We start from the raw sequence: 26,480 nt of genomic DNA, 5'->3' as shown, positions 1-26,480 counted from the left end.
TATTTAATTACTCAAATTTTAAGACAATGTAACTTCACTTAGAGCAGGTGTGACATGATGAGATCAGATGTATGTTAAAACCAGCAAGACTGTAAAAGATGCAAATAGCAAAAGTATAAAATGGGGCTTAAAATATCACTGTGAAAATAGTAGGAGCAGATGAACTAATGCTTTAGTTTTCTATTGGTTTATTATCTGTATTTCCACTCTAGTCTTTCACCTTTACAAAGACTGCAAACTACAAAAGTATTTTCTCTTGTACAATATAGCGTTTTAAATAGGACTTGCAATAAACCAAGCAGATTTTCCTAAGCAAATGCTCAGATTTCATCCAAAGCAAAGTTTTGCATCATGAAGTTGATAGCATAGTTTTAGGCCAAGCCTCTCTTGTAAATATGCCTACAAGGGGTAACACACAGCTCAATGAACAAACACCGTGACCTTCTGGGGACCAACAAAGGTACCTAAAAATATGTATTCTTGCTGGACCATTAGTTTAAGCAAGAATGTGTTTAATACTAAAATCTTGCTTTTTTGAAGTGTCATTAAACCCACATCATTTCCAGACCCTTTTAGAAAGATAATTTTGCATTTGGATGTAATACATGACAAAACCCTACTCTGTTATTTTGCAAATTATACTTGTATACATGCTGGCAATGTAAATCTATATTTTATTCTAATATGAAGCATTTTCTGAATATTACAACACCTGACACAATTTACTGACACAATTTACACAACACTAGCTAATTTGATTAACTTTAATGGCATTACCTGTAGTTTCACCTGAGATAAACGTCAGCCTAAGAGGTCTGATGATTAATGAAATTTCAGATAACTGTATATGTAATCAGATATCTGCACATGCAGATTCTCTTCTATTAATTGACATGTGTATGGCTCACACATTGAAGATTGTGCTGAAGTTCTCACAGGAAAAATAATTTTCAGCGCTGCCAAAATGCATGACATTCACAGAGTGCTTAATTTTATTTTAAATCTTGTTCCTTTAAGTAAACCAAAGAATTTAGTGATTGCTTTTTTGTTTGGCCTTGAGCTGCAGCTACAGAAGAGAACCACAGAGGACACACAGGTCTTGTGTCATACAGCCTGTCTGTGTAGACAGCGCAGGAACTTTCAGCTACCTAAACTAACGTTAGGATGCTCACCCTTAGATAGCTGAACCGTAGCCACAATGCCATGACAGTCTCCATAACTTCCTTTAGTTCATTTTCCAGCACAACACTGAAGTCAGAAACATAATTCTACTCCAGATTGTATCCCTTTAAATGATCCTGATGATCCCTTTTTTTTACCCAAGGATAAGTCTCTGTGTTAAAGTAATTCTGCTTCTCCAAAAGAAGTAGGGACTACTCCTCATATTTTGCACTGCTCCAGGACTGGAGAGACCTTGACATTTATAAATGGATAGACAGACTAAATTACAGCACCCCCTCCCATTTCTCTTTGAGAAGTGCTACAACAAACAAAATATTTGACACATAATACACAATACATTTCCTGGCCACACCACCAGTCAATAATCTAATTTGAATGGAGTTTTTGGCAGATTCTTCACAATCATCACATGACATTCAAAATTCAGGAATTTTTATATTGTCAGGTGGCAAATGTTTTTACTTACATGTCTAACATAAAGGAATTTGTTCAGACATGACTGCAAGATATAATTGTCTGAATTTTTGGCGGTGGAATCAGTATTTCTGTATTCTGGTTCTATCTATGAGCAATTTTCAGCATCAGCTAGTACCTACCTTCTGTACCTAGCCTTAAAATACTAATCTTACATTACACATAATTATCTGTAGATAATAAAAGACCTTGATAAAGGTCTATTGATAAATACCAATTTTATTGCTTCCTAATGCTGCAAGAATGCTAATTGCAAGCACACATTTGTTTCATTCAGTTACAAACTCAGACATTAGAATATTAAATCTGTAACAAAATCTCATCTGACAGGAAAATGTTTGCCTTTAAAAAATATACTCACTCTGATTAGTAGTTAATAAGGTAAATTAAGTTTTGAAAGACAATCGTCATATCACTTTTACCTACCTTACAGTTTTAAATGGGGCCAGAACATTTTTTTTTGTTCAAACTTTACTATTCTTTTGTTCAAGCTCCAAAATTTACTCTGAAGTTTTTCTACATTCTTCTTTCACAAAAAATAATAATAAATGGTTCCTCTGCACTGCTTGTATGTGCTACATAGAGCTAATCCCTTGGGTTTTTAATACCTTCAAAAGTTGCTCTTCATTTTAATTTTAGATCTCTTGTCAGTGAAAATGGCCACATAAGAGTGAGGAAATGACTCATGCTAAGCACATCTCCACACAGTTGGACAACTTCAGTGTGTATCACTGACATAATTCAGGAACTTGACTAACTCATACTTCAGTATAATCACATTTTGAGACTTTGACTTGAGTTCAGGACTTGCTCTCAGTTAAATATTTTTAGAGGAAATTGCATTAAAATAAGAAATTAAAAAGTTTAAAATCTCCTATGGATTAGTCTGGTGTTATTCCATTCTGATTCTTGTCACTCATTTCAGAAGCTCCACTAATCTTAGTTACTCCAGCATTACTGTGATATTTTGTCATCCACAACAACAAAATACAAGTGACCTTGGGAAGTCTGTTTCCTGAAATACATGGAAAATGGTAAATTAATCATAGCTTGAAATATACCTTTATGCATGTCACAATTTTCTTTTACAGATTGAATTAAAAATTAAAATAATGCAAATTTATGTACAAAAAATAAAAATAATTTAAAAGTTTTCTGATCCTTGATTGTAGCTGTTGGTCTATTTTTGTCATTTCAATTATTGATTAAAATTAATGTACAGTATATGATACCAAAGTCTAAAATCTGATTATAGGAAATAAATGTACACCTCCAGGAAAGAAAAATCAGGGAAGAAAAATACCATCTTCTCAGCACATGCTGAAATAAAACCACCTAAAAAGGTAATTTTTTTTTTCAAATGGAGAAATGTAGAACATAAATTACATGGAACATACCACATGTAATATGGCCTAAGACTGAAAAAAGTATATTTTGCAGCTTTAACAGTTTCTAAATGTCTGTTTGAAGCAGACTTACTTAGATAATCTTCCTGTTAAATACTGTACTGGATTGCTCATATACCTCTATCAGTATTCCCTATATATATAGTTAAAATTATGTTAATCTTGTTAAGATTAGTAATTAAGTACTAAAATGTTTTGCAATTATAGTGAAGAGTTCAGAGTGCTTGTCAAGGATTTAGTTGACCTATAATGCTAACTACTTCTGAAGTTTGTTGATTTTCTTTTATAATTTAATGCAAAACCAAATTGATTAGTTTTATATGTCAAAGTAGCCTAGCATATTACTAAGTACATAAACCTTCTTAAACTTTTGAAAGAAAATACTTAAAGGAAAATGAATCTGAAGCTGCAGAGATGAAACAATGCTGTACTGATGGTCAAACTAGCAACTATCCCAAATACTAGAAAACCAGATAACTAAACAAAAAACTTAAAAAAAAAAAAAAAAAGAGAGAGAAAGAGGAAGAAACACACTGAGAAACACAAAGACTGACAGCAATAGCAAAGCTGCTAAGCATGGTTATAACCCAAGTTCACTTTGTATAATGCCAGAGAGCTGTCTGGGTTGATAAATCAGATTCTATCCTTTTAAAGATGTTTCTTGCTACCCCTTGCCTTTAATAGTACAGTTCTTTACTTATTCAGAGCATGTATTCTCCTTTACTCAGATCCTGTCCCTTTTGGCTCTGTACATCTCCTGGGAGTGCAGAATGATTCAGTGGTAACTTAGTCATTTGTGAGCTCTACAAGATGATTTTACTGGAGAGGAAAAAAATAAAAGCTGCACTTATCAGTGGAACACTTTCTGTTAAATAAAGATAATTAAAGCATCAATGATACATTAATTTCATGTTTAATTAGCCCCTCTCTCATCATAATTTGCTACTGAAGGTGAAATGTGGGTCACTTTTAAAAACTAATTGTAAAATATTTAACATAATGCAAAACGAGAACAGAAAATTGAAAATACTTCTGTATGTTTTTCACTAAACATTATGAATGTTAAATGTGTGAAAGAAGTCACCAATGCAAATGTTTATACTCAATAACAATGTTCTCTTTTTTTTTTACATGGCAGTTAGTGCCACAATGACATTGTCATTTTTATGATTATTATACTGTAGTGTATTTGCTTAGCTTAAAGTAGTGAAAAAATTTATTCTTTAGAGGTGTCTGGGAATACAAAAAATAGCCTTTGAGATAAGCCTTTCTGTGTATGTGTGTGTCTTTACATAAACAAGAAGAAAGATGATGCCCTCCTGTATGGCTAAACTGAGACCCTCCTTAATGGTTGATTTTGGGGTCCTATTAAGGCTGCTGGGTATATGTACATGTTAATGAGGAAATTGATCCATTTCTTTTATAGATACAATTGACATATATGGTAACCAACTAGTCAAAATGCTTCTGCAATATTGCAGCAGACTGATTAATGTTTCAAAATTTATGTAATAAATTAACTGGCTAGTGAACAAGAATTTTTTTTCAGAAATTAATTTCTATGCATTTCACTTTCAGGAATGTAAGACTTTACAGGAAATGCATAGAACTTAATTAGAGTGTCAATGCACTGGTTTGATAAACATTTTAATTCATTAAACAATGCATTTTCAATGAGAAAAGGCACTGAGATTTTCATAAAGAATTACAGGGTTGTCTAAGAAGCCAATATCTGAAGTACAGAAATAATTCTGCTCAGAAATTCCTTTACTGTTTCTATAAGTTCCACTTATAGTGACCAATATCTCTTAAAAAAAAAAAAAAACAAGCAAAAAAAGCCTCAGCATTATAACTGAAGTGTTTTAAACAGACAATAATCATTTCTTAGTAAAGTAAGTAAAAAAGATACCAAGACAAGATGAGAGCCAAGAAATATAAACATATAGAGTGTTTAAAAGGTTTGTTCTTCAAAGAATAGTAGGTAATGTGTGGATTCATGATGAAAATTTTCACTGAAATAAAAACTGCTTATATGATGCTATTTTGCACTGTGAGACAGAGGTGGAGAAGTATATATTTTAAAAATATATCTGTAATTAAATAATAAAATAAACAAGTATTTACAATTAAAATTCATTATGAGATTTATGATTAAGTATGTAACTCTCCAAGCTGTTAAGTGATTCCCCTTAGGCACTGAGCTTTCATTATCTTTGGCTGTCTTTGCTGGAAATCCCAATATCCAGGCTCCTCATGGGTAATGTGCAGCACCTGGAAGTTTCAAATTTTAAATTCATGATCCAGAAAAACTCTTAAATTTGTCCCCATACAGTAAAACACTTCTGTACAGCTTTAACTTTTGATAAGTGATTAAGACCTGTGGAATGCTAAGTGTTTTAAACATTTGTAGTGCTTTACTGAAAGGGAGAGAAATGATAAGGGGCTAAAAGAATATTTCAGAGTAATACCATGCTAAGACACAGATAAGAGTTAAACTTGTTAAAGATCTCCTAAAAAATTATGATTTTGAAATGTCAGAAGTCTGCTGAACACAGAATTTTGTTTTAAACTTTATAAAAAAGGCATGATGTCAGAAGGATGAGAGTTAGAAATTGTAGTTTTCTTCAATTAAGTTCTCTTATACAGTCCTGTGTCAAACATGATGTATTTTGAAACTCATATAATAATTCAATTTAACACCTTAAAAATTAAGTATCAAATCATGGGAATGAAAATAACCTGTGTTCCCTGGGGTACACCAGTCAGTCATGTAAGTAGAGACTTTATTTCCTAACTGCTGTATTGTAGATATAGGAAAGTATCAGTTACCAATTCTAATTACACTAATGGGAAATTAGCATCACTCTCATCTCCAGTAACTTAGAGCAGGTAGGTTCTACTGTGTCCACTTACTTGTTCTAAAAATTTATACATTGTTTAATGGCTCCTTAGAACAAAGGGAACTGACAATAAGTAAATAAAGGTATTCTTAGAGATTTGAAGTAGGCTCTTTACCACAGTCATACTATTATGCTACTGGTTCTTTTCTATATGTACAGCAGAACTAGGAAACAATCTGATAGACATCCCATCAGAACCTTTTATCTGCATCTGCTTCACATTTCTCTCTAAACACTTGTGCTGAACAAGAGCTCCATGTGGTTTGGGTGTTAAAAATCCCCAGGTGTTTTGCCTGCTAAACTGAGAGATACTGCACTGGCAATGTCTGAGATGTGAAAAGTGTACATATTGTTTGTGCACATCTTAATGTCTTCAGTACTATGTAAAATGAACAAAAGTATACAAATGTCACTCAGCAACAAGCTGGCAAGTACACATAGGAAAGTGGTAACAGAGGGTTTGTGACTGATAGACTCTCCCATAAAGTCTGTAATTTAACACTACCTTTACTGTTTTCTTGGAAAATCTCCAATTTATATGCATGCTTTACAAGTGTGAAAATACTCTCTACATATTTAAAAATAAATAGATAAGACATTAGAATACTGGCTATAAACTACTTGAATAAGTGAACATTCATAACAGGCTAAATATTTAACACAAGAGAACTATCAACACTGAGAAACTGGTTTGCAGCAAACAACATAAGTAATGGAGCAATTCAAGGTGCACTTCTGTGTAAAAGTGCAATAAAGCATTTTCTTCTACTAAGTTTTCTCATATATTTTATATCTAAAGACATCCTTGGAATATATTAGGTAATTCAAAATATATTACTGTATTATAATCATAAACAAATGCAGGGTTTTTTTTATCAAGCAAAACAGAAATTTGTAATTGTATTCCTTTATCTTTCCTACTTTTAGAATGCAAATCATTCTTTCACACTGAATTAAACTACACTTTAACAGATTATTATCCATATGTTTAGATGAATTGCAGGACCAAGAAAGAAGTGATGTCTGATTAGCATATATTCCATTGCTACTTTTATTCCAGTGTTTGCTAAAATGGCATAATCTACTCTGTGCTTAATAAGCCTTAGGAGATGAAAGATAAAGAACTTAGTAATTAGTATTTTATACAGACTATTCTCAAACTGAAATTGTGATGTACTCTCTAGGACAGCATTAATTAAATGCATCACACAGAAACTACTGTCTCAAATGTTCTATAAGTCCGTATCACTTGCAAAGCCACAAAATACAAAAGCACTGGTGGATAGTACAATCACACTAATTTGGTGACCTGAAAGACCGGAGGGGTGGCTTACACAATTAGTTTTATGCTACTATATTTTAAGCATTTCTGAGCAGAATGCAAATACTGGCAGAACTTGTAAAACTTCAATTTTAGTAAGCTAGCAAACATTTCAAAGTATAAAAAAAGGTCATCGTGTACCATATTTGCATGTTAATAAGTGGAAAAGAAAGCATTTTTGTCAAACTAGTCAGAATTTCCCTGTTCCAGACTTGGATGTGTAGTTACATGAATCAGCATTCATTTGCCTCTAGGTTCCTGTGTAACGTGCATTGTAATTAAGAAAACATTCAGTATGTTATCTTATATGTACTATCACCCAGAGAGTGCTCCCCCCAAAAAGAGGGACCTCTGTTCAGGGTATATAAGCGTCTTATAAAATAAAGGGAAGCCTTCACTTAGAAGCTTGATTCCCCTCTGTGCTATCTCTATCTTATCTCAAGGACTGTAAAGACTGCCCCTACCATCACCAGTTTTAGGCTATCGGAGCTTCACTGAACCGAGCCCCGCCAACACAGTCGAGACCAGAGCCAGCCACTCGTGGCACCCCTGAAGGCACATTTCACTCCGAGAGGTCTCACGACTACAGACATGGCTATGCGGCAGCTGGGCAAGCAAATTAGGGCCTCTCAGCATGAATAAAATTTCATGAGATCGGCAAGAGGTGCATTAAAAAAAAAAAAAAAAAAAAAAAAAAAAAAAAAAAAGCAACGAAAACATTACATTACTGGGGTGCGATTCTAAACTCACTAACGCTTATTCAGGGCAACTGCTGCAATGAGTGCAAATCTCCATGGTGTAAATTAAAGCGCAGATAGGCTGTGTAGATTATTTAACCATTTTGGTCCTAATGAAAGACCCGGTAATTACAGCCTTTAACGCTTCAGCGATGCGGCTGCGAATCCACTCTCACGCTACAGCTTTAGGAAGCGTCAGGCAGGCAGCAACTCCCTTTCCCTGAAACAACTGGCTGCCGAGGCGAAACTTTCCTCCTTAGCTGGAGATGACACATCCCCAAGGCTGGGAGAGCATCTCGGTGGGGGAAGCGCCGGGACAGGCTGATGGAGGCGGGGCCGGGGAACGGGAGGAGGATGGCGGCTCTGCCTGGTGGGGGGTCCTGATCTCCCCTCGACCCCCCTAAACCCGCCGGGAGCGCGGCTAATAAAGGCATCTCGGGCTGCCCTACGGTCCGCTGTCGGGACTGGCGACAGACCCCGGCCTCCGCGGCCGGCTGCGCCTGCGGCGGGGCAGCGCCGGCTGCATGGACGGGCTGGGTGGCTGCCGGATCTGATAAGGGGAGGCAATGATAAAAATTATAGTAATAGCAATAAAGATGTCTGGCTGTCCTTCCTTCGTGCTGTGTGTTGGTCTGTGCACCTGACTGCCGGGAGGGAGGGGGGCGGGGGCAGCAGACTGAACGGGTCACTGAGCCTTGGCGGGTGTGTGCCTGTGCCAGGGTGGGAGGCGGGGGGACGGGCATCCCTGACCCGCTCTGTGTGCGTGTGTCTGCGTGCTGGGGCCCGCGGGTGCAGCGCTCTTACCTGCTTGCTGTACTTGCTGCTGGCCTGGCAGCTGTACTCGGAGCAATGGTCCGAGCCGATGGAGATGTTGTCACCAGCACCCACGAAGGTGTTTGCTGGGGGCAGGTCCTGCACAGCCTGGTGCTTTTTGCCGGCGGTGGGGGACTGTGGGTGCAGCTGGACCGTGGGCAGCGGTGAGCTCGACTTGTAGTGCCTGGCCAGGTCAGGGCTGCCCGGGCCACCATTGACCGAGCGATATCGGCCCATGCCAGGGCTGTCCGAGAGCTTCTCGTTGACACTGTCGTAGCGCTGCCCATTGGGCTTGGAAGCCTCGACAGTAACAATGCTGCTATAGAGGGGCTGCTTGCCCTTCTTGCCTTTCTTGTCCTTCTTGGGCTTCTTGGCCTTGTCGTGCTGCTGGGGGGTGAAGAAATCCTCATGGTCCTTCTTGCCAGCCTCGTAGCCATGCTTGCCCTTGGATCGGCAGTAGCGGGCCATGACCACCACGAGGATAAGAAGGATGACGGTCATGATGCCAGCCACCACACCAATGACTATGCTAAGCCGCTGCTTGCTCAGCTCATAGCTGGGATCACCAGCAATGTCCTGGGCCAGTGGGGTGTGAAGGCTGCGGGCCACCTGGCTCTCCACCACAGTGGCATTGGACAGGCTCTCATTGACAAAGACATGGAGCAGGGCGGTGGTGGACTGGGGTGGCTGCCCACTGTCATTCACCTGCACAACCAGGCGGTGCAGACCATAGTGCTTGGGGGCCAACTTGCCCACCAGTGACACCACACCACTGGCCGGGTCTATTTCAAAGAGTTTGAAGGGGTTGCCCCCAACAATGCTGTAGTTGAGGTCAGCATTGAGACCGGTGTCAGCATCAGTGGCGACCACTGTGGCTACCACGGTGCGCATGTTGCTGGAGGGTGGCAGCACAGTGTAGGAGCTGTTGCTGGGGAAGGTGACAGTGGGTGCATTGTCATTCTCGTCCATCACAAAGAGGGACACGGTGGCTGTGGCAGACCGTGGTGGCTCACCCCCATCCACTGCCTTCACCTTAAAGGTGTAGCTGGTCTGCTGCTCACGGTCAAAAGAGACAGTGGAGAAAATGGTTCCAGTGTCATTCTCGATGGAGAAGATGCCAGCTGCCTGTTCGTGGTCTCCAGGCTGAATGGAGAGGCTGAGCTCGGCGTTGCGGCCCTTGTCAAAGTCCATCACAGTCACCATGCCCACGGGGCTGTTGGGCTGCAGGTTCTCTTTCACGTAGAAGGTGAACACGTCCTGCATGAAGCGTGGCTCATTGTCATTGCGGTCTGACACTCGCACCACCACTGTGGTGGAGCCCTGCAGTGATGGCACCCCCTTGTCCCGGGCTGTCACCTGAAATTCATAAGTGTCACGTTGCTCACGGTCCAGCACTGCCTGCACTGACACATCCCCAGAGTCAGGGTCAATGCTGAAGATGCTGCCCGGTGCCTCTGGGGAAAGGGGTGAGGCCTCCAAGGAATAGGTGATCTCAGCATTCTTGCCACTGTCCGCATCTGTGGCAACCACTGTGGCCACCCTCTCACCAGGCAAGTTGTTCTCTGGAAAGGAGACCTCCAGCACAGCCTGGCTGAACATGGGAGGGTTGTCATTAGTGTCCCCGACCCGCACCAGCAAGGAGTTGTTGCTGGACAAGCTAGGGCTGCCTGAGTCCACAGCCACAATCACCACATTGTAGTCACGGACAGCTTCATAATCCAGAGGGGCCGAGGTGTGGAGGAAATACTTGCGCTTATTCTGTGGCTCCCCCTCACCCTCACTGGCAGGTTTGAGCTGGAAGGGCACATCGCCCACCACAGTACAGGTCACCACACCATTTTCACCTTGGTCCCGGTCAGATACCTGCACCAAGGCAATGGGGGTGTCCACCAGGACATCCTCGGCCACGCTTGCCACCCCGTCCCGGAGCGGGATGCGCCCGATTTTCCGGATGTCGATGGTGGGCACGTTGTCATTTTCATCCCGGATGTTCAGCACGACGGTGGCCTTGTCTGTCTTGGGGGGCTGGCCCCGGTCTCGGGCCATGACTGTGAAGCGAAGCTGGTTGACCTCCTCCCGGTCGATGCGGTGCAAGACGCTGAGCCAGCCCGAGGTCTCGTCCAGCCGCAGTAGGCGCCTGACGGACTCAGTGGCCGCCCCGAAGACGTACTCGATCTGCCCGTTCACTCCCACGTCCAGGTCGGTGGCTCGCAGCTGCAGGATCGGGGTCCCAGGACTGCTGTTCTCCGCCAGGTCCGCCTCATAGACGCTCTTCTCGAAGCGGGGGCTGTTGTCGTTCACGTCGGTGATCAGCACCCTCAGGATGGCCTGCGAGGACCGTGCCGGGTCGCCGCCGTCCCGCACGCGGAGGCTGAGCTCGTAGGAGTCCCGCTGCTCCCGGTCCAGCGCCCCCTTGACGATCAGCTGCGGCTGCTTCTCCCCGTCCAGGGTGTCGGCCACCTGCAGCTCGAAGACGCTGCTGCGGGCGGCCGCCTCCGCCTCCTGCCGCCGCTTGCTGCCGCCGGGGAAGGGGGCGCTCTCGGGGGCCGCCGCGGCCGCGCCCCCCCCGCCGCCGCGCCGGCCGCCGTCCCCGCCGGGCTCCTGCAGCAGCTCGTAGCGCTCGATGCCGTTGCGGCCGAAGTCCCTGTCGGTGGCGGTGGGGAGCAGGTAGAGCGTCCCCACGGGCCGGTTCTCCTCCACGGTGAGCGTGAGGACGGGGGAAGGGAAGGTGGGGGTGTTGTCGTTGATGTCCAGGATGATGACCCGGCCCTCGAAGAGGTCCACCCAGCTCTGCGAGGGGCCGATGACCGACACCTCAAAGTCCAAGAAGCACTCGTTCTCGTCGAAGATCATCTGGCACTGCGGCAGCTTTTCGCGGTCGATGCGCCGCTCTGTGGTGCTCAGCTCCCCGGTCATGTTATCGATCTTGAGATAGTCGGAGCCCGACTCCAGGCTGAATGTCACCTCTCCGGAGCCCGTCACGATCCCCAGGTCGGAAGCCACGTTGCCGATGCGGATGTCGGCGGGTCCCTCCTCGGCCAGCCGGTACTTCAGGAGCTGCTTAGCCGCTGCGAGGCTGACCCAGAGCGGCGGAGGCAGGAGGAACAAGAAGCAGCAGCAGCAGCAATGCACAAAGCGAAGGAGGGTCCGCATCTTCCTCATCTTCCTCGTACCGAAACCCCCCTCCCTTCTCTCACTCCCACCTGCCCCCCAATAAACTCCCCTGATAAGCCAACAGTGCGGCTGACAGTCCAGGTGATCAATTATAAAATCCTTCTATTTCTGGAAACTTATTGTCTCATGACTGGTGCAATTGGTGGTTAAAACCCTGCTGCTGGCTCCTCTGCTGCTATCCCTGCCTTCCAGTTGCGATATACTTACAGTTCACGGGACAGTGGATTTTGCTTTTTAAAGATTCATCTCAGTAGATAGGATGGGATTTTCCTCCTCCTCCCCCTTCTCCTCCTCCTCCTCTCTGATTTTACTGTAATCACTTTGCAAGGTTTGCAATAAAAGCAGAAGCAGTACCGTACGATTCGAAGCCCCCCAGGTCGTTGTCTTCAGCACTAGAGTTAACTATAATTCACACACTCTCTCTCTTTTCTCTCTCTCTCTCTCTCTCTCTCTCCCCCTCTCAGCCGTTTACGACCAAGGCATTAGCTTTATTCTTCCCCCTCTCTGCACACACAGGGGAAAATATTGTGATTCGCTTTATTCAAAGGGCTTGGGTCCGGGAAAACTCCAAATCCTCTTAGCAATGGGCAGGTCTTAAAAAAAAAGAAAGTAAAAAAAAAAAAAAAACCCAATAATGTCGGTAGCTGCACAGCTGATAGGAGAGAACCCCGAGTATTACAGTGCAGTCCACAGAATATCCCCTTTGGCTGGCAAAAAAGCACCCAAATCCATCTTCAGAGATCGCCTAAAATGTTCAGCTCTTTCTCCGGAGCGGATTTTTTTTAACAACTCTGCGCAAGGTCATTAGTCACAAAGCAACGATACAGAAACTGCAGAAGCCGTTTGCCCGGAATTTGCAAGGCTGGAGATAAGAACATAGACACACAACAGTCCCAAGTTTGTTTTTGCATCCGCAGTTTGTGTGTGTGCCTTACCTGCATTTGCACTGCATGTGTTAAAGCAATCTGGATCTGCAGCACTGAGAGCGATTCACAAATGAGATTGCAGTCTCTCTCTCTCTCTCTCTCTCTCTCTCTCTCTCCTCTTCCTTCCCGTCCCAATGCAGGTAACCAGATCTGAACTTGATCCTTTCAGTTCAAAGGTTAGCAACAAAACTATGTGTCCAAAGGCGATTATTGGTCTCTCGTAATTATACCCGGAGCGGAACAAGATGTAACTGGATCCCCCATGTGAATTAACACAGATTCTGAATTACATCCATATAAAGCGGAATGGCAAAGGGGAGGGGAAAAAAAGCCGCGACGCGATTAAAAAAATACAGAGTTCTATTTGCAAATAAAATTGTATCAGTCAGTTGTTTCCTTTGATCTGCACTGCCAAGTGGGTGAAATCTGCAATTGTGTATTCCCTCCTGTGTCTTTCAGAGAAGTGTGGATCAGGCGCTTTCACGGCAGAGCGGCTTGTGCTTTAAAATGTTGAATGGCAATTGAGAAGCTTCTGACTCGTAAGAAAAAAAAAAAGAAAAAAAAAAAAGAAAAAAAATAAAAAAGAAGAAGCGGTAAACCGGCAAGTTTGCCCAAAGTGGAGGGAGCTGCTGAAGCCTCTCTCGGTAGCTCTTCCCTGACGCTGCAGCAGCAGAGCCGCCTGCGCTACACACACACAGAAAGAGAGGGAGAGAGAGAAAGAGGGAGAGCAGAGAGAGAGAGAGAGAGCGAGAGAGAGCGAGAGAGAGAGAGGGAGGGCGGGAGGGAGGGAGGGAGGAGGAGGAGGGAGGACGAGTCAAGCGCTGCACTCCAGAAAGCTCAGTCTTACCCTCTGTCTCTGCTGCTAGTACTGCAAGTGGGATAGCTGCTCATCACAAAACACCAGTCCAGTCCTCAAAACCGATCCTCATTTCACGCCCGAGTGTTGCTTCTGTTGCTTTCTCAAACCCGTGATCTGTAGGCTCCCTCCCCACATCCGCTATAGACTGTGAATCGAGCAACGATTTTTAAACCAAATGTTTGTTCGTCTTTCTTTTCTTCTATTGTGCATTTTGCGGAATCAAGCTGGTAAGGAAACTCGTTTTGCAGATTCCCACCTTCCCCTGTTGTGTCGGTGCTTTTGTGAAATAGCTGCAGTCACTGTAACTGCATAAAACTCCAGGGAGGAAGGGGGACTGCCTTACATCTCAGACTTTCGTCCTGTTTCCCAATGCTGTTTCAGCCTCTCAGTCTTTGTGATTGTGTTCTTCCTATTACCATGTTTTGAATGTGTGTTTTCAGCATGTTTGTGGGTATCCTAGGAGGAAAAAAAAAAAAAAAAAAAAGCAAAACAACCAAAACCAGCCTCGGAGATGATCAGGAAGGGAGCGAGAGGGTTAGTAGAATAAACACATGTAAGAAGTAACAGATTTATTTCCGAACAGAGACTGCTGCTCCGATGATTGCTCAAATGTAGCGTCACCTACCTGGGTAAGTGGGAAATAAACTTTAATGGTAAAGCTCTTCGGCTCAACTTTGCTTATTCTGACATCTCTAGTTCGCGTCTCCTTTTGACTTTGAGCCATTTAATCGCGTATGGCTTTTGTGTGCTCCCGCCCTACCCTTGGTGATGCCTGGCTCCTTACCTGTCCTCTCTGTTCGGAGCCTGGAGGGAAAAGAGGGAGACTCCGGGGACAGGCGAGTGGGGGACAGCCAGTGGGGAAAGAATGAGCGTGTGCGGGTGTGTATGCGCGCCTGTGTGCGGGTGTGTGCGAGTACATGTGTGTGCGCCTGTGTGCGGGTGTGTGTGTGCGGGTACATATGTGTGCTCCTGTGTGCGTGCGCGCAGACAGGGGAAGGCAGGAATCCAGCTGCTCTTTCTCCCTCTGTGAACACATGTGGGAAAGCAAGTTCTGTATGTGCGCGTTCTGTATGTGTTTGTGTGTGCATTCCTTGATATATACGGCTCTTTTGAATAAAAACGCGTGCAGACCAATGTAGCGAAATGTCTCTCTCATCGCGATGATATATTTAAGCGAAAAGCGGTCGGATATGTTGAGGTGGTTCAAAGCAACGGTCACAGCGTGTCTTTGTCATTTGGGGCGGTGAGTGATTGTAGGAGGGAGGGAAGGTTGCCACCTCTTTCCTTGAGGAGTCCAGAGACACAGAGGGGCAGAGCCGCGCCGCATGGAGTCGGCGCTAGGGAGGGAGGGAATGCTCCCTTCTCCGGAGGGCTGCAGGGCTGCTCCTCCGGCGCCTCCTCCGGCCCTGGCACCGGCCCACGCCGCTCTGCCTCGCCAGAACACGAAAACCCTCCCCCGCCGGTGCTGGAGACACTCGGCTTTCTATCTGCAACATCAGCGAGAAAGCCCAGCTCGGCGCAGGCTCAGTGCTCACCGCCGCAGTCCCGGACGGAGGAGGGGGGTTCGGGAGCGCAGCATCTTCGCAGCGGGTTAAGTAGGATTAGTACCAAATCCCTATTATATTTGCCAAGCAACTCGAATTTGTCAAAATTCCCCCTCGTTGTTCTGGAGCTCCGTGAGGAGGAAATTTTGCTCACAGTGTAAGATCCAGACATGCCAGCACGCAGGAATACCAGCATACTGCATTACACTGGCTCCCTGCACTGGAAATACAACTGCGAACCGCAGGTCCTGCTGTTCCCGTCCCTTTGTGTTTTTAAACGCAGCCAGGAAACTTAATGTATTCGCCAGGGAAGGGGCGGGATGAGAGCGTTTTTAACCTCCCCGCCATAAACTTTAATCGGATTTCAGGCTGTTGCACGGCATGGACGCTCGCCTTCTCGCCTGCGTCTCCTTCCCCGTTGTTTCTACTACGGACTCCTTGCGAGTGCCTCTTTCAAGCGAATGAGTGATTTCTTTCTCTTGCCATGTGCAATTGCTCCCCCTTCCTTTCCTACCCTCGCTGGCCTCTCTTACACACACTATGCCTTTCACACGCGGTCTGCGCCCCCCAGTCCCCCCCTCCTTTCTTTCTTTTTTGCAGTGTCTTCACATGCAATGTCTCTCTGAATGTGCAATGTCTTTCCTGCTCGGGAGTGCTGCGTCCTTCACAGTGGATTGGTTCCTCTTTCGGAGCAGAGGTAACGGCCCCCCCTTTCCTATCATTCTCCCTTCCTCCCTCCCCTCCTCCCCTCCTCCCCCAGGGCAGGCGGCCGGCGTGGGAAATGGGCCCGACGTGCGCTGCATGGTGGATGGCCGCGCTGTTCCCGGTCCACGTGCCCGGCTGCCGGGGGGGAGGACGGGGCCGTGCTGGCCGTGTGTCCCCCGCGCCCCCCCGCATCCCACTCGTACGAGACGCACTCTCTCCGCCTCCCCGGCACCGCAGACTGCCGGTCCCGCGCACCCACAGCTCCCCGGGTGTCGGTAGGATCCAGCCCGGCTGTTCCGGGCGGGGGAGGTTTGTCCCTGCCGGGCAAATCTGTTGCGCAGTGTAGCTCCCCCCTCCCGGCTCTCCCCCCTTCCGATGCACACAGACGCCCACACGCGCTCAGACACGACACGGCATTTGTCCTCCTGATCTGGTGAGATCAAGTGGGAAGAGGGATCACAAATGTAATCGTCTGTAATAAATAAAATAGCCCGAGATGCTGGTGATATACAGAGGGGAAATAGGAGCTTGTGTCCTTAAAGGGAACATCTGATAAGGCCACCGAAGTGGCATCTTGCGTGTGGGAAGGAATCCGTCTTGCTGACAATCGCAGCCTGCTGTACGTGGGGAAATCCTAAAGCAGCCTGGGAGTTTCCCCGGCTCTGTGCATCCCCCAAGCTCCCGATGCTCTGCACTGGGGCTTTGTTGTCGTTGTAGTTGTTGATTGGAAAGACAGGGGTCATCGTTTAAATATGCAGATATAATTAATGGCTGGTTTTTCTTCATGTGTTGGCCGAGCCCAGCTTCTGCCGCCGGGAGCCGGACTCGCGTCCGCAGTCGGCGCTTTCAGCCCACGACAATTTGGTTTTCACAGTTTAGGAATGTCAGTGGATCTCACTGGAAAATTACTTCTGGGATCTGCAGTGGGACTCAGTCTCTGGTTAAAGAGAGACAGGTTATTTACATATCGACACCACTCTATACATTAACAGATACATACTGCGTATTACTATTTTCATTCACTAACGAAAAGGAAGCTTCAGAAGGGGGAAAAAAATCATATTACCTTGAAAATCACGTATTCATAATAATACGTGGAAAAGATTAAATACAGTAAACATGACAGAAAATTCAAAAGCAGGGTAAAAACAAGGACAGAACCCCCACATGAAGCAGTTAAGCCATTTGACGGAAAGGCGAAACTAACTCAAGAACTCCACCAAGGGACAAGCGACTGAAATGACACCGCAGCAGCACGGAGCCCGCGGTGACCTTTCATCTCTCCAAAGTGTCTTGCTGATCTGGTGCAATTCTGTTGTGACCTCCTCACTCCCTTCCCTACCACAAGTGCCCTCTGGCCGCCTCGGAGCTCCCTGAGTTGCTCGCAGTGAATATACTGGGAAGCAGCTGAGTTACAGGCAGTGCTGACACTTGGCCAGTGTCTTTCACAGCTCTGCGAATTTGCTTGCTGTGTAGTAGCATGTAATAGGCAGCAGTGATTAAATTATTCATTGCAGCAACAGCCTTTCTGATGGATGTTAAAACGTAAGGGTTTAAATAAGAAAACCACAGATTTACTTTTAAGCAGATAAAACCCACATCTGTGCTTATTTAACTGAATGCTAGCTAAGCATGAAACCAGTTACTTTGTTTAAATCCTCTCTCTTTTACTCTCTTTGAGAATTTTGAGCTAGATTATGCACCGTAAAAGTTACTGACAGAGCAGAATTAGTCTGTGTTGGATAACAGTGGTTTAATCTCGCATGATTATAATCGTTCATTCTTAAACTCAAAGTGAAGTCTGTTCAGTGAAAGGTTCTTGCATAGGCATGATTACATCAGCATTTCTGAATTCTCACATTTATGAAGAATGATGAAAATTAATATTTAGCCAAAAAGATAGTGATTCTGTTTACTAAGATTTTTGCAGTGTGTGTATATTCCGTACAAATCACAATTATCAACATTGAGATCTTTCTTCCTTTCTTCTTTCTCCCTTTCTTCCTTCCTTCCTTCCTTCCTTTCTTCCTTTCTTCCCTTCTTCCCTTCTTCCCTTCTTCCTTTCTTCCTTTGACTAGAATTTTTCATGGAAGGCCATTTAGAGACTGCTTTTTTTTCCCAGATGTTGACAAAAAAATCTAACCACTCATAGTCATGCAGAAATGACAGATAGAATATGCTTAAAATCAGAAATAAAAAATAGTGAAAGGTTTTTAAAAACTCGTGAATTTTTATGAGGGGAGGCATATTTTTGTTAAATTTGTTTCATATGCAGCTGCTAACTTTCCTGGATTTGCAGGGATATAAATGAGTGCTGCACCCAGCCCCACTATTTGATAGATTTATTTTTAATTGAAACTATTGTTCATGTTCTCTAAATGCAAAGCAAACTATAGAAAAAATTAAGGTGAGATTTGACAAATTCCTATAAAAATAGAGGGAAATTATGAGTCATTAGTACATATTCTACATACAGAGACACAATGAGACATTTAGGAGAGATAATTAAACTGGACTTTATTTAAATGAAATGCATGAGACCCAGGTAGCAGTGCCAAAGAAAGAAAAATATGTTCCTTATCACTAAAAATATTAAATGTGTACAGTTTATTTGTATGTCGATTAATTAGCAGAGAACAGTACAGTTACTCTGGGTAATAATTTAGGGATTTTTAAAAATATATAATGTTTCCAAGATGGCTATCAGTAGTGAGCACACTGAAAGTCTCAAAGTGCTTTGTAAATTATCCCTATGAGATAAAAAGAAGTGCAATGACCTGTTCAGTCACCCAGGTAAACCACTAAAAAAAATGGATCTTTTCAGATTAGGTTCATTAGACCATGGTTTTGAATTTCTTTATGTTATTTTAATATATTCTGGGTTCACATCAATATTTGTCTTTAAATATGTGGCAATAATTTCTGCTTTATTTGGTGGATTGCTGGAAAGTCAAAGAACTTTCTGAAGCCTTTAAAACAGGTTTGCATTCCAGACAACTACACATACAAAGAAAATCTTGTGTCATGAAATTTGATTGGTAACAGTAAAGTATACTAAACTGTTATAGATATATTGAAATACAGATGTTTTTAAGCTTGTGCTCTCACTTACTTCTGTCAGATATCTTTTATATACCAAACTGAGTACACAGACTTTGTAAAATCATTTTGCCTCAATGTACTCTTGAGGACTTCTTGACCGAATGTGATTTTTCAGTTCTATGCTCTACACTTTTTACTGTTTTGTTTAGGATGCTACAAATAATTTTTTTCTGTGAATTAAAGTTCTCTTTCATTTTTGAATGAAAATCACAAAAGTATAAAATCTTTTGTCTAATGTTCTTAGTGCATCCTGTGCAGCTTTAATTTTTTTTAATATAATGCAGGAGATCATAGAAGATCTAGCATGTCTTCATGATTGTACTGTGTCAGCTGCCTGTTGAACAGAAGATAAAATACTCAAGCAAGATGGTAACCCCGAGAAGTTCTGAAGAAGAACCTTTGATATTATAATTCAAGCACTGTTATCAATAACTGAACGCTGTGCAGCTCTATTCCTTTCTGTAAGTTAATGTCAATATATGTTATTGACTACATCTAAAATGAAATTTATAAATCTACACATATACTCACTTAGTTGGGAGCTTTAATGTTTCTGAATGCTTTTTCAAAACAATTACTGCTCTCCAGAAGAAAAAAAGAAGAGCAATAGTTGTATAGAACACAGTTGTTCTATATTAAGGGAATAAGTATGGTGGAAAGGAAAATAATTTAGAATGGGATCAAGCTGTTGATTGCTTATTGGACAGGTTATTTGGCTTTGTTCTGCAGTGTTTAAAACTACTTTACTGGGTATTTTATAATGTTAGGCTTGTCATCTTTTCATATGGAAAGTGCATCATTAGAATCCTTAGAGGTCATGTTTCTATAAACCTTATTCAGCTGTACAGTGGAGAAGCAGACAAAGTCTTCCCTTAATTCATTGTTTGACCCTGTCAGAGACATGACAATTCACTGAAAAAAGTAAGGGCTGTTCACCTGCTACCATCAACTGTTAATGGTGAGCAAGAGAAAGTATGAAGAAGTGGAATTCTTTGCAACTTTCCCTGAAGACACTAAAACATAAACTTATATATCCATGCCTATATTGCACAGGTCTGGTGAACAGCTTTGGTATTTAGCCAAAATAGCAATTAGAAGCTGAGGAAGGCCCTGGTTCTACCACCCTAAAACAAGATCATTTTAGAACCAACAGAAGTAGCCAAATATATTTAGGCTTTTAAACAGTGGTACACACCTGATCAGCTGTGTTTCTAAACTATTTTGCACTGCTCTCTGAACTGTCCAAAATAAGAATGAAGGGGTTGTAACCACCCTTCCTGTGAGGAAGATTACATAGCCTGACATCAAAATCATCTGATCTTCTATTGTCTCACTTGCAGTTTTTACTGTGCAGAGGTAGTCATACTTTTATGTCTGCTTTAGCTGTTTTGCAAAGTTTCTTGGTGATCATTCTTTGCATAATTACATTTTTAGTGTCCTTTATAAGAATAATAAGTACTGTACAGAGTGGGTTTTTATGACCTACAATATATCTAGAGGAAGAGAGGTTCTGATAAGTTTCTACATTTTTCATCTTCTGATAGAAACCTGATATATCTTCTAGTTCATTCATTCTGTGAGATGATTAAAAGTTGCTCTTCAACAAACTAAACCTCATCCAGTGCTCAGCAGGAAATAACTGCAATCTAAGCACATTAAAGAAGAGACAGGGCAAGCCAAAGTATACCTCTTTCTTTTCCTCTTAAGATCATGGGGAAAAGAGAAAAGCAGATGAATATTGTGATTAAAACTGCAGCCTTCAGCAGCTGGCTATGGGTAAGAATATAGAACCTAATCCAAAGCACACAGAAGTCAATGGAAGCACTTTGACTAAATAAGTTGTGCATTAGGCACCTAGTGAGTGAATGATGTTTAAAGCATTCATGTAGATCTTAAGCAGATGAGTGAAGAAGAAAATTATGTGCATTTGAATCAAAATAAATGCCGCTAAAACACTGACCCCAGAGATCATCTTTATGACTCGGAATAAATTGTCATTCTTGGGCACCGAGTCCTATCCTCCATTAGTACAAGAAGTCACGTTGCATGAAAAGCATATCTTTAAAATATGTGTTTGTATATGTATGTGAAATTCTAATGTTGATACTAATCTTAAAGCATTATAAACATCTGCAGGCTCTTTTTACCCATTCATATGTTTACAGAGTGAATTTCTCTCATCTTAGGGTTGGGTTTTTTTCTGCAAAATAATACAGGATTTTTCAATTTCCTTTCATAATCTAAGTTCTGCATTCCTGACATTGTGTTGATGAACTTCCCCTTCACCTCCCTCCACTCAATTTTTAATGATGTTTTTCAGTGAATCCTTGTTTAATATGAAGGACACAAATGGCTTATTGTTTTCATCATGAAGATGTACTCTCATGTGGTAATGTTAAACATCTTTTTATTAAATCTCTTTATTTATTATGTTTAATTCTCTGTATCAGCTACATTGTGTTTTGATGACTAGTAGTCCTTCTTTAGTAGATTGGCTACATCTTTCTTTTCTCTGTCATTTTCAGCTGATAAACTCACAGTTTATAGCTGAAAATCTAGTTACATTGCTCTTTGCACTATTAAATGTAATCACATTTCTGTTATAGAAGTCATCAAGTCATCTGATTCTTGTTTGTTTTTATCATTTTGATTGTTCTTAGACTTGTTTTACCAGCAAATTTCAGCAGTGTGCTCTGAGTTTTTATGACCTAGTTTTAAACTTAAATATCAGGAAGTTCTATGGCAAGGCAACCCATAAAGAACCCCTTAGAAGCTTCCATCTAATCATGGAAACACCTAACATTGTTGTCCTCTCCTGATTAGTCAATTCTTTATCTTCTTCTCAGTCTTAAGTAATTATTTTCATATCAGATTGTGTCAAAAACTATTTTGAAGTCCAGATATGTGAGGTTTCTTGCCTTGAATAGAAGATAAATTATTAAAGATATTGATATATGGTAGTATCTTCTCTGGAATATGTTTGGATATTAAGTTTGCTTTTTACTTCTGTTCTCTGTACCTCTGTACTTCTTTTATCAAGAATAGTATGGCTGGCAGACCAGGGAAGCGGCTGTCCCTCTGCACTTGTCACCGATGAGGCCACACCCTGGGTACTGTATCCAGTTCTGGGTCCTTCAGTACATGAAAGACCTTGAGGGGCTGGAGCATTCCTGGAGAAATGGAGCTGGGGCAGGGTCTCGAGGGTAAATCCTATGAGGAGTGGCTGAGAGAGAGCACAGGACTGGGGTTGTTTAGCCTGCAGAAATGGAGGCTCAGGGAGACCTTGCTGCTCTCTACAACTGCCTGGAGGAAGGTTTCAGCTGGGTGGGGTTCAGCCTCTTCTCCCGGGAAGCTGGGAACAGGACAAGAGGACATACAGTCAAGCTGTGCCAGTAGAGATTCCGGCTGGACATCAGAAATGGTTGTTAAATTCTGGAATACACTGCCCAGGAACCTGGTGGAGTCACCCTTCATGGAAGTGTTCAAGAAATGGCTGGATGTGACATTTAGAACCATGGTCTAGTTGACAAGGTGGTGATCAGTCAAAGGCTGGACTTGATTATCTCAGAGGTCTTTTCCAACCTAAATGATTCTGTGATTTGGTTTATAATCATTCTTAGCTTCAAAAATTATTCTGAAACTTTGCATTCTAAGCCCATCAAAAAATCTTATTGAAACATTATTTATTTCTTCTCTTCTCTTTCCCTTTTTAAACTGTTATTCTTACTAAAAATTCTTGTTCTAGTCTCTTCAGATATATGCATTAGTGTCTTCAGAATTCTGCAGTGAAGGTTATCTGGACTATTGGCTTAGAATATTTTGTAGTCTTTGAATTCATTTCATTTCAGATGTGATAATTTTTCTTCTATGACTTTGCTTTCATTGATCACTTCAACATCACAATCCTTGTTGGGACCTGAAACAATGTACACAATTTATTTGGGTATCTCTAGGTAAATAGTTATAATTTTACTTATCTTCATGTTTATTGCACATTCTGCAAAAGTGGAGCCAATGCTTTTTTAGTAATTTTTGAATAAGAGCTAAAGGTTTACATTTGCCACTTTATCAAAGAGTACAAGGTGTAATGCTGTGAACACATCTTCCTATTTTGCCTCTGTATGGGTTTTTTTCTGTCTTGCTATGTATTACCTATATATCATTTACGTTATCTTCTGAAAATTCATTATTTTGAATGTCTGAATGCTTCATATTAGAAGAATGGCAATGCAAGTGAGGATAAGTAGATCATTCCAGAATAAAAGAAGCCATACCTGACCAGAAGGAACTTTGCATTTTCAAAGAACAGAGCTAGATAAAGGAAAAAAAAAAAAGATTAAAAGACTGAAAACATGGGTTTGGCACTTAAAGACCAAAGGTATCCAGAAGGTCAATAATCAATCCAAATGACAAGTGATACTACCAGTGGCCAGGTGTTATCAAGCTGAATACTGAGAAAGTGTATATTTATATATATATATATATATATATATATATATATATATATACACACATATATATATAAAGTCCTTGATGAACAACATTCTATGAAGAGTCTTGTATCAAATACCTCAGAAAAGTTTGGAGAGATAGATTAGTATGAAAAGATTAGAAATCGAATAATAGAGAAGTGAAGATAAGAAGTGTTTAGGTTTGTTTTAAATTTTGTGAACAAATACAATTAAAAATTTATAAAGCAGAAATGAGAAAAAACAGATTTCAGAAAGCTGATGGAGTTCCAATTTTAATGCATCAACACAACTACTTCTTAAGTTACAAGAACTTTATTTATTAACTTCTGTTTTTCTTTTAAAATAATTTTAGCATTTCTGTACTAATTTTTTTTTCCCCCCAAGGGGCATTGCATGACTCATAGTGTAAGGAGGATATATTTAATTTACTACAGTTTAAAAAAGTTTATGAACACAAAGTATTGATAAGAAAACTTTCTTAGATTTTTAGTTTTCATCTTGTGTCATTCTTGGAAGAAGTTATTAACTTGGTATTATTATTCCTCTGAAAGTTATAAGTAAGAATGATAACTATTATCACTTCATGACACTTCAAATAATATATCCTCTTTTTTGCTTACTTATTACTTTACTGAGTTTTAGCATATAACTTCTTTACAAGTCCACATCTATATTTAAATTTTTGAAAACTTCAGACTGATTCAATGATATCTGATAATGAAGCTAGATTTACCCATGATTAAATTTATAGGCAATCTTATTTAAATATTTTCAGTATTTTTATACATTTCACTATGAACTTGAGTTTTTAAGAAGCTAGCTTTTGGCAGTTTTTTGTCCGAATATAAAAATCTATCCATGCATATTTGTTGAAATTGCATTGCACTAGAAAACTACATTTACATAAGAGTGGTAAGGACTTGACATTTTTAGAGAATAAGTTCCTCAAATACTTTATTTGCATTTTACGTAGCCCAACATGTGCTTAATTAATATTCTATTGACAGTTTAATCTCTTTGTCCAGAAACTACAATAATCTTGTATTATGTGGCCTCTTCTGGGACATAACAATGGTAGCAGGAAGCTTCCATGTTTGAACACAGAGGGATGAAAATTAGATCTGAAAGACAGAGAGAAAAAGATGAAGAAATGCTATTGACTGTTCCAGGTATCAGTGGTGTCAAAAAATAGCTGTGAAATTTGCTGTAAAATTATCCCATCCATTCTCTCTCTAAACAATTGTAACATTGTATATATTTATTTCAAACTGCAAAGACTTTTGCTAATGACCAACCATGTACGTATCAATAAGAAAATGTATAACTTAACTTTTGCTCTTTTTTCAGGGCTTTTTTTTTTTCCGTTTTGGCTGGGAAATAACACAGCAAAAAAAAACCCAAGAGCAATATTAATATTTCCAGATATTAATACTGTAGTCGATATAGCCCTCAGAAGTCAGAAAATATCAGAATACTTTCATCATATCCTTACTTCACTGATTACAATCTAATGACATGTTCATGTATTCTTTCTGCACTGAATTTAAATTTGGAATAAAATCAAATCAAATCAAATTAAATTAAATTAAATTAAATTAGGAAAAAAGAAAGGAAAAGAAAGGGAGGGAGGGAGGGAGGAGGGAGGGAAGGAGGAAGAAAGGAAGGTAGGAAGGAAGGAAGGAAGGAAGGAAATGAGAGAGAGAAAGAAAGCGAGAAGAAAGAAAGAGCAAATGAAAAAAATCAAATAAATAAAGAAAACAATTGAATACAATAATATCTTTTTTTATTTATTTACACAGAAGAAATATATACGGTTGTAGTTAACTAAGAAATTTTTTGTTCATGTTTGGTATTTGTCTCATGGCCTTATTACCCACTGTTAGAACAGAATCCAGCACACAGAATTATTACCTCTCAGTGACATAAAGTATGTTTGGAAACGTTCACTCTTCAGTGAAACAGTCTCATGATTTCAGGTAAGAACTCAGATACAGTGAAATCACAATCAAAATGTTTTCTTCTGTGATATCATGGGGGAATTCTATCTATAAGTGGATGTCAGTCTCCAGCTTCAAAACAAAACATTTGAACACTATAAAACCCTGGATTTTGCCTTGATTTAACATCAGAGAAGGTCAGTTCTGTACAAGGCAGCAAGCAGGGATCTTGAGGAGAAGAATATGGCTGTAATGAAAGACTATGTCAGACTTCACAAGTACCAGTACTTGTACAGGAACTATGATTACACCTAAAGCTTAATGTCATAATTTTCTAGCTATGAAATGAACAGTTAATTTTTGACCCTAAAAATATCCTTTTAACATATTTTTGTGGCATATAGTAATTTCTGTTGCAGACAGAGGACAGCACAGATCGCTATCTCTACAAAAGGAAAAGTACTTAAGTATGCAACATTTTGGAGAAAAAGGAACTGGGGTGGGGGGAAAAACTCTTGAATAAGCATAAGTGGGAGATGCACAGATGGTAGAAGCTCCCAAATGTTCTATGATTCTCTCTGGGCATCTTTTGCTATATAAGTGTGATAACATTTGTTAGAAGGCATGATTAAGGCTTTGTAGGATTCACAGATGGAATGTAATTTAGTGGAAAGACTTGAAAGAAAGAAGATTCAGACATGAAATGTATTCCATGAAAGGAAGGGGTCAGGTCAGAGAGGCAACAGATACAATAACTAAATATTGTTCTGTAAACTTTTCTGTTAAAGAAAAGACAGGGATAAGTTTCCTTCACTCAGGGATATCTCTGGTTTTCTCAAATGAATATATAACATAAAACATATTAGCAGTTCAGAAAACTTATTTAAAGTCATATATTCGATTAAATAGTGTATTAGGTTACAGCAAA

The 26,480-nt window shown here is 41.2% G+C and overlaps 1 protein-coding gene and 1 long non-coding RNA gene across 15 annotated transcripts in view; one reads left to right on the top strand and one right to left on the bottom strand.

Annotated features, from left to right (window-relative positions):
• The window catches only part of PCDH7 (protocadherin 7), a 262,138-nt gene extending 248,501 nt beyond the window's left edge, over positions 1-13,637 (bottom strand). For 2 of the 7 annotated variants that reach the window (XM_072928055.1, XM_072928057.1), the window contains exon 1: positions 8,825-13,637. In XM_072928055.1, the coding sequence (XP_072784156.1) occupies positions 8,825-11,995 (3,171 nt within the window). In that variant the 5' untranslated portion in view covers positions 11,996-13,637. The remainder of the gene's footprint in view (positions 1-8,824) is intronic. The other 5 variants (XM_072928051.1, XM_072928053.1, XM_072928056.1 and 2 more) reach the window with 4 other exon arrangements.
• An 808-nt stretch (positions 13,638-14,445) lies between these two features.
• Positions 14,446-26,480, top strand: part of LOC140683919 (uncharacterized) — a 41,880-nt gene continuing 29,845 nt past the window's right edge. For 3 of the 8 annotated variants that reach the window (XR_012055558.1, XR_012055557.1, XR_012055553.1), the window contains exons 1-3: positions 14,447-16,033; positions 19,428-24,784; positions 25,499-25,591. This is a non-coding gene — a long non-coding RNA (uncharacterized lncRNA). Of the gene's footprint in view, positions 16,034-19,427; positions 24,785-25,498; positions 25,592-26,480 lie in introns of all 8 variants that reach the window. The other 5 variants (XR_012055556.1, XR_012055551.1, XR_012055554.1 and 2 more) reach the window with 4 other exon arrangements.

The sequence above is a fragment of the Taeniopygia guttata genome, chromosome 4, assembly GCF_048771995.1.
Source record: "Taeniopygia guttata chromosome 4, bTaeGut7.mat, whole genome shotgun sequence".
Lineage (NCBI taxonomy): Eukaryota > Metazoa > Chordata > Aves > Passeriformes > Estrildidae > Taeniopygia > Taeniopygia guttata.
This window is presented reverse-complemented; position numbering and strand designations above follow the sequence as displayed.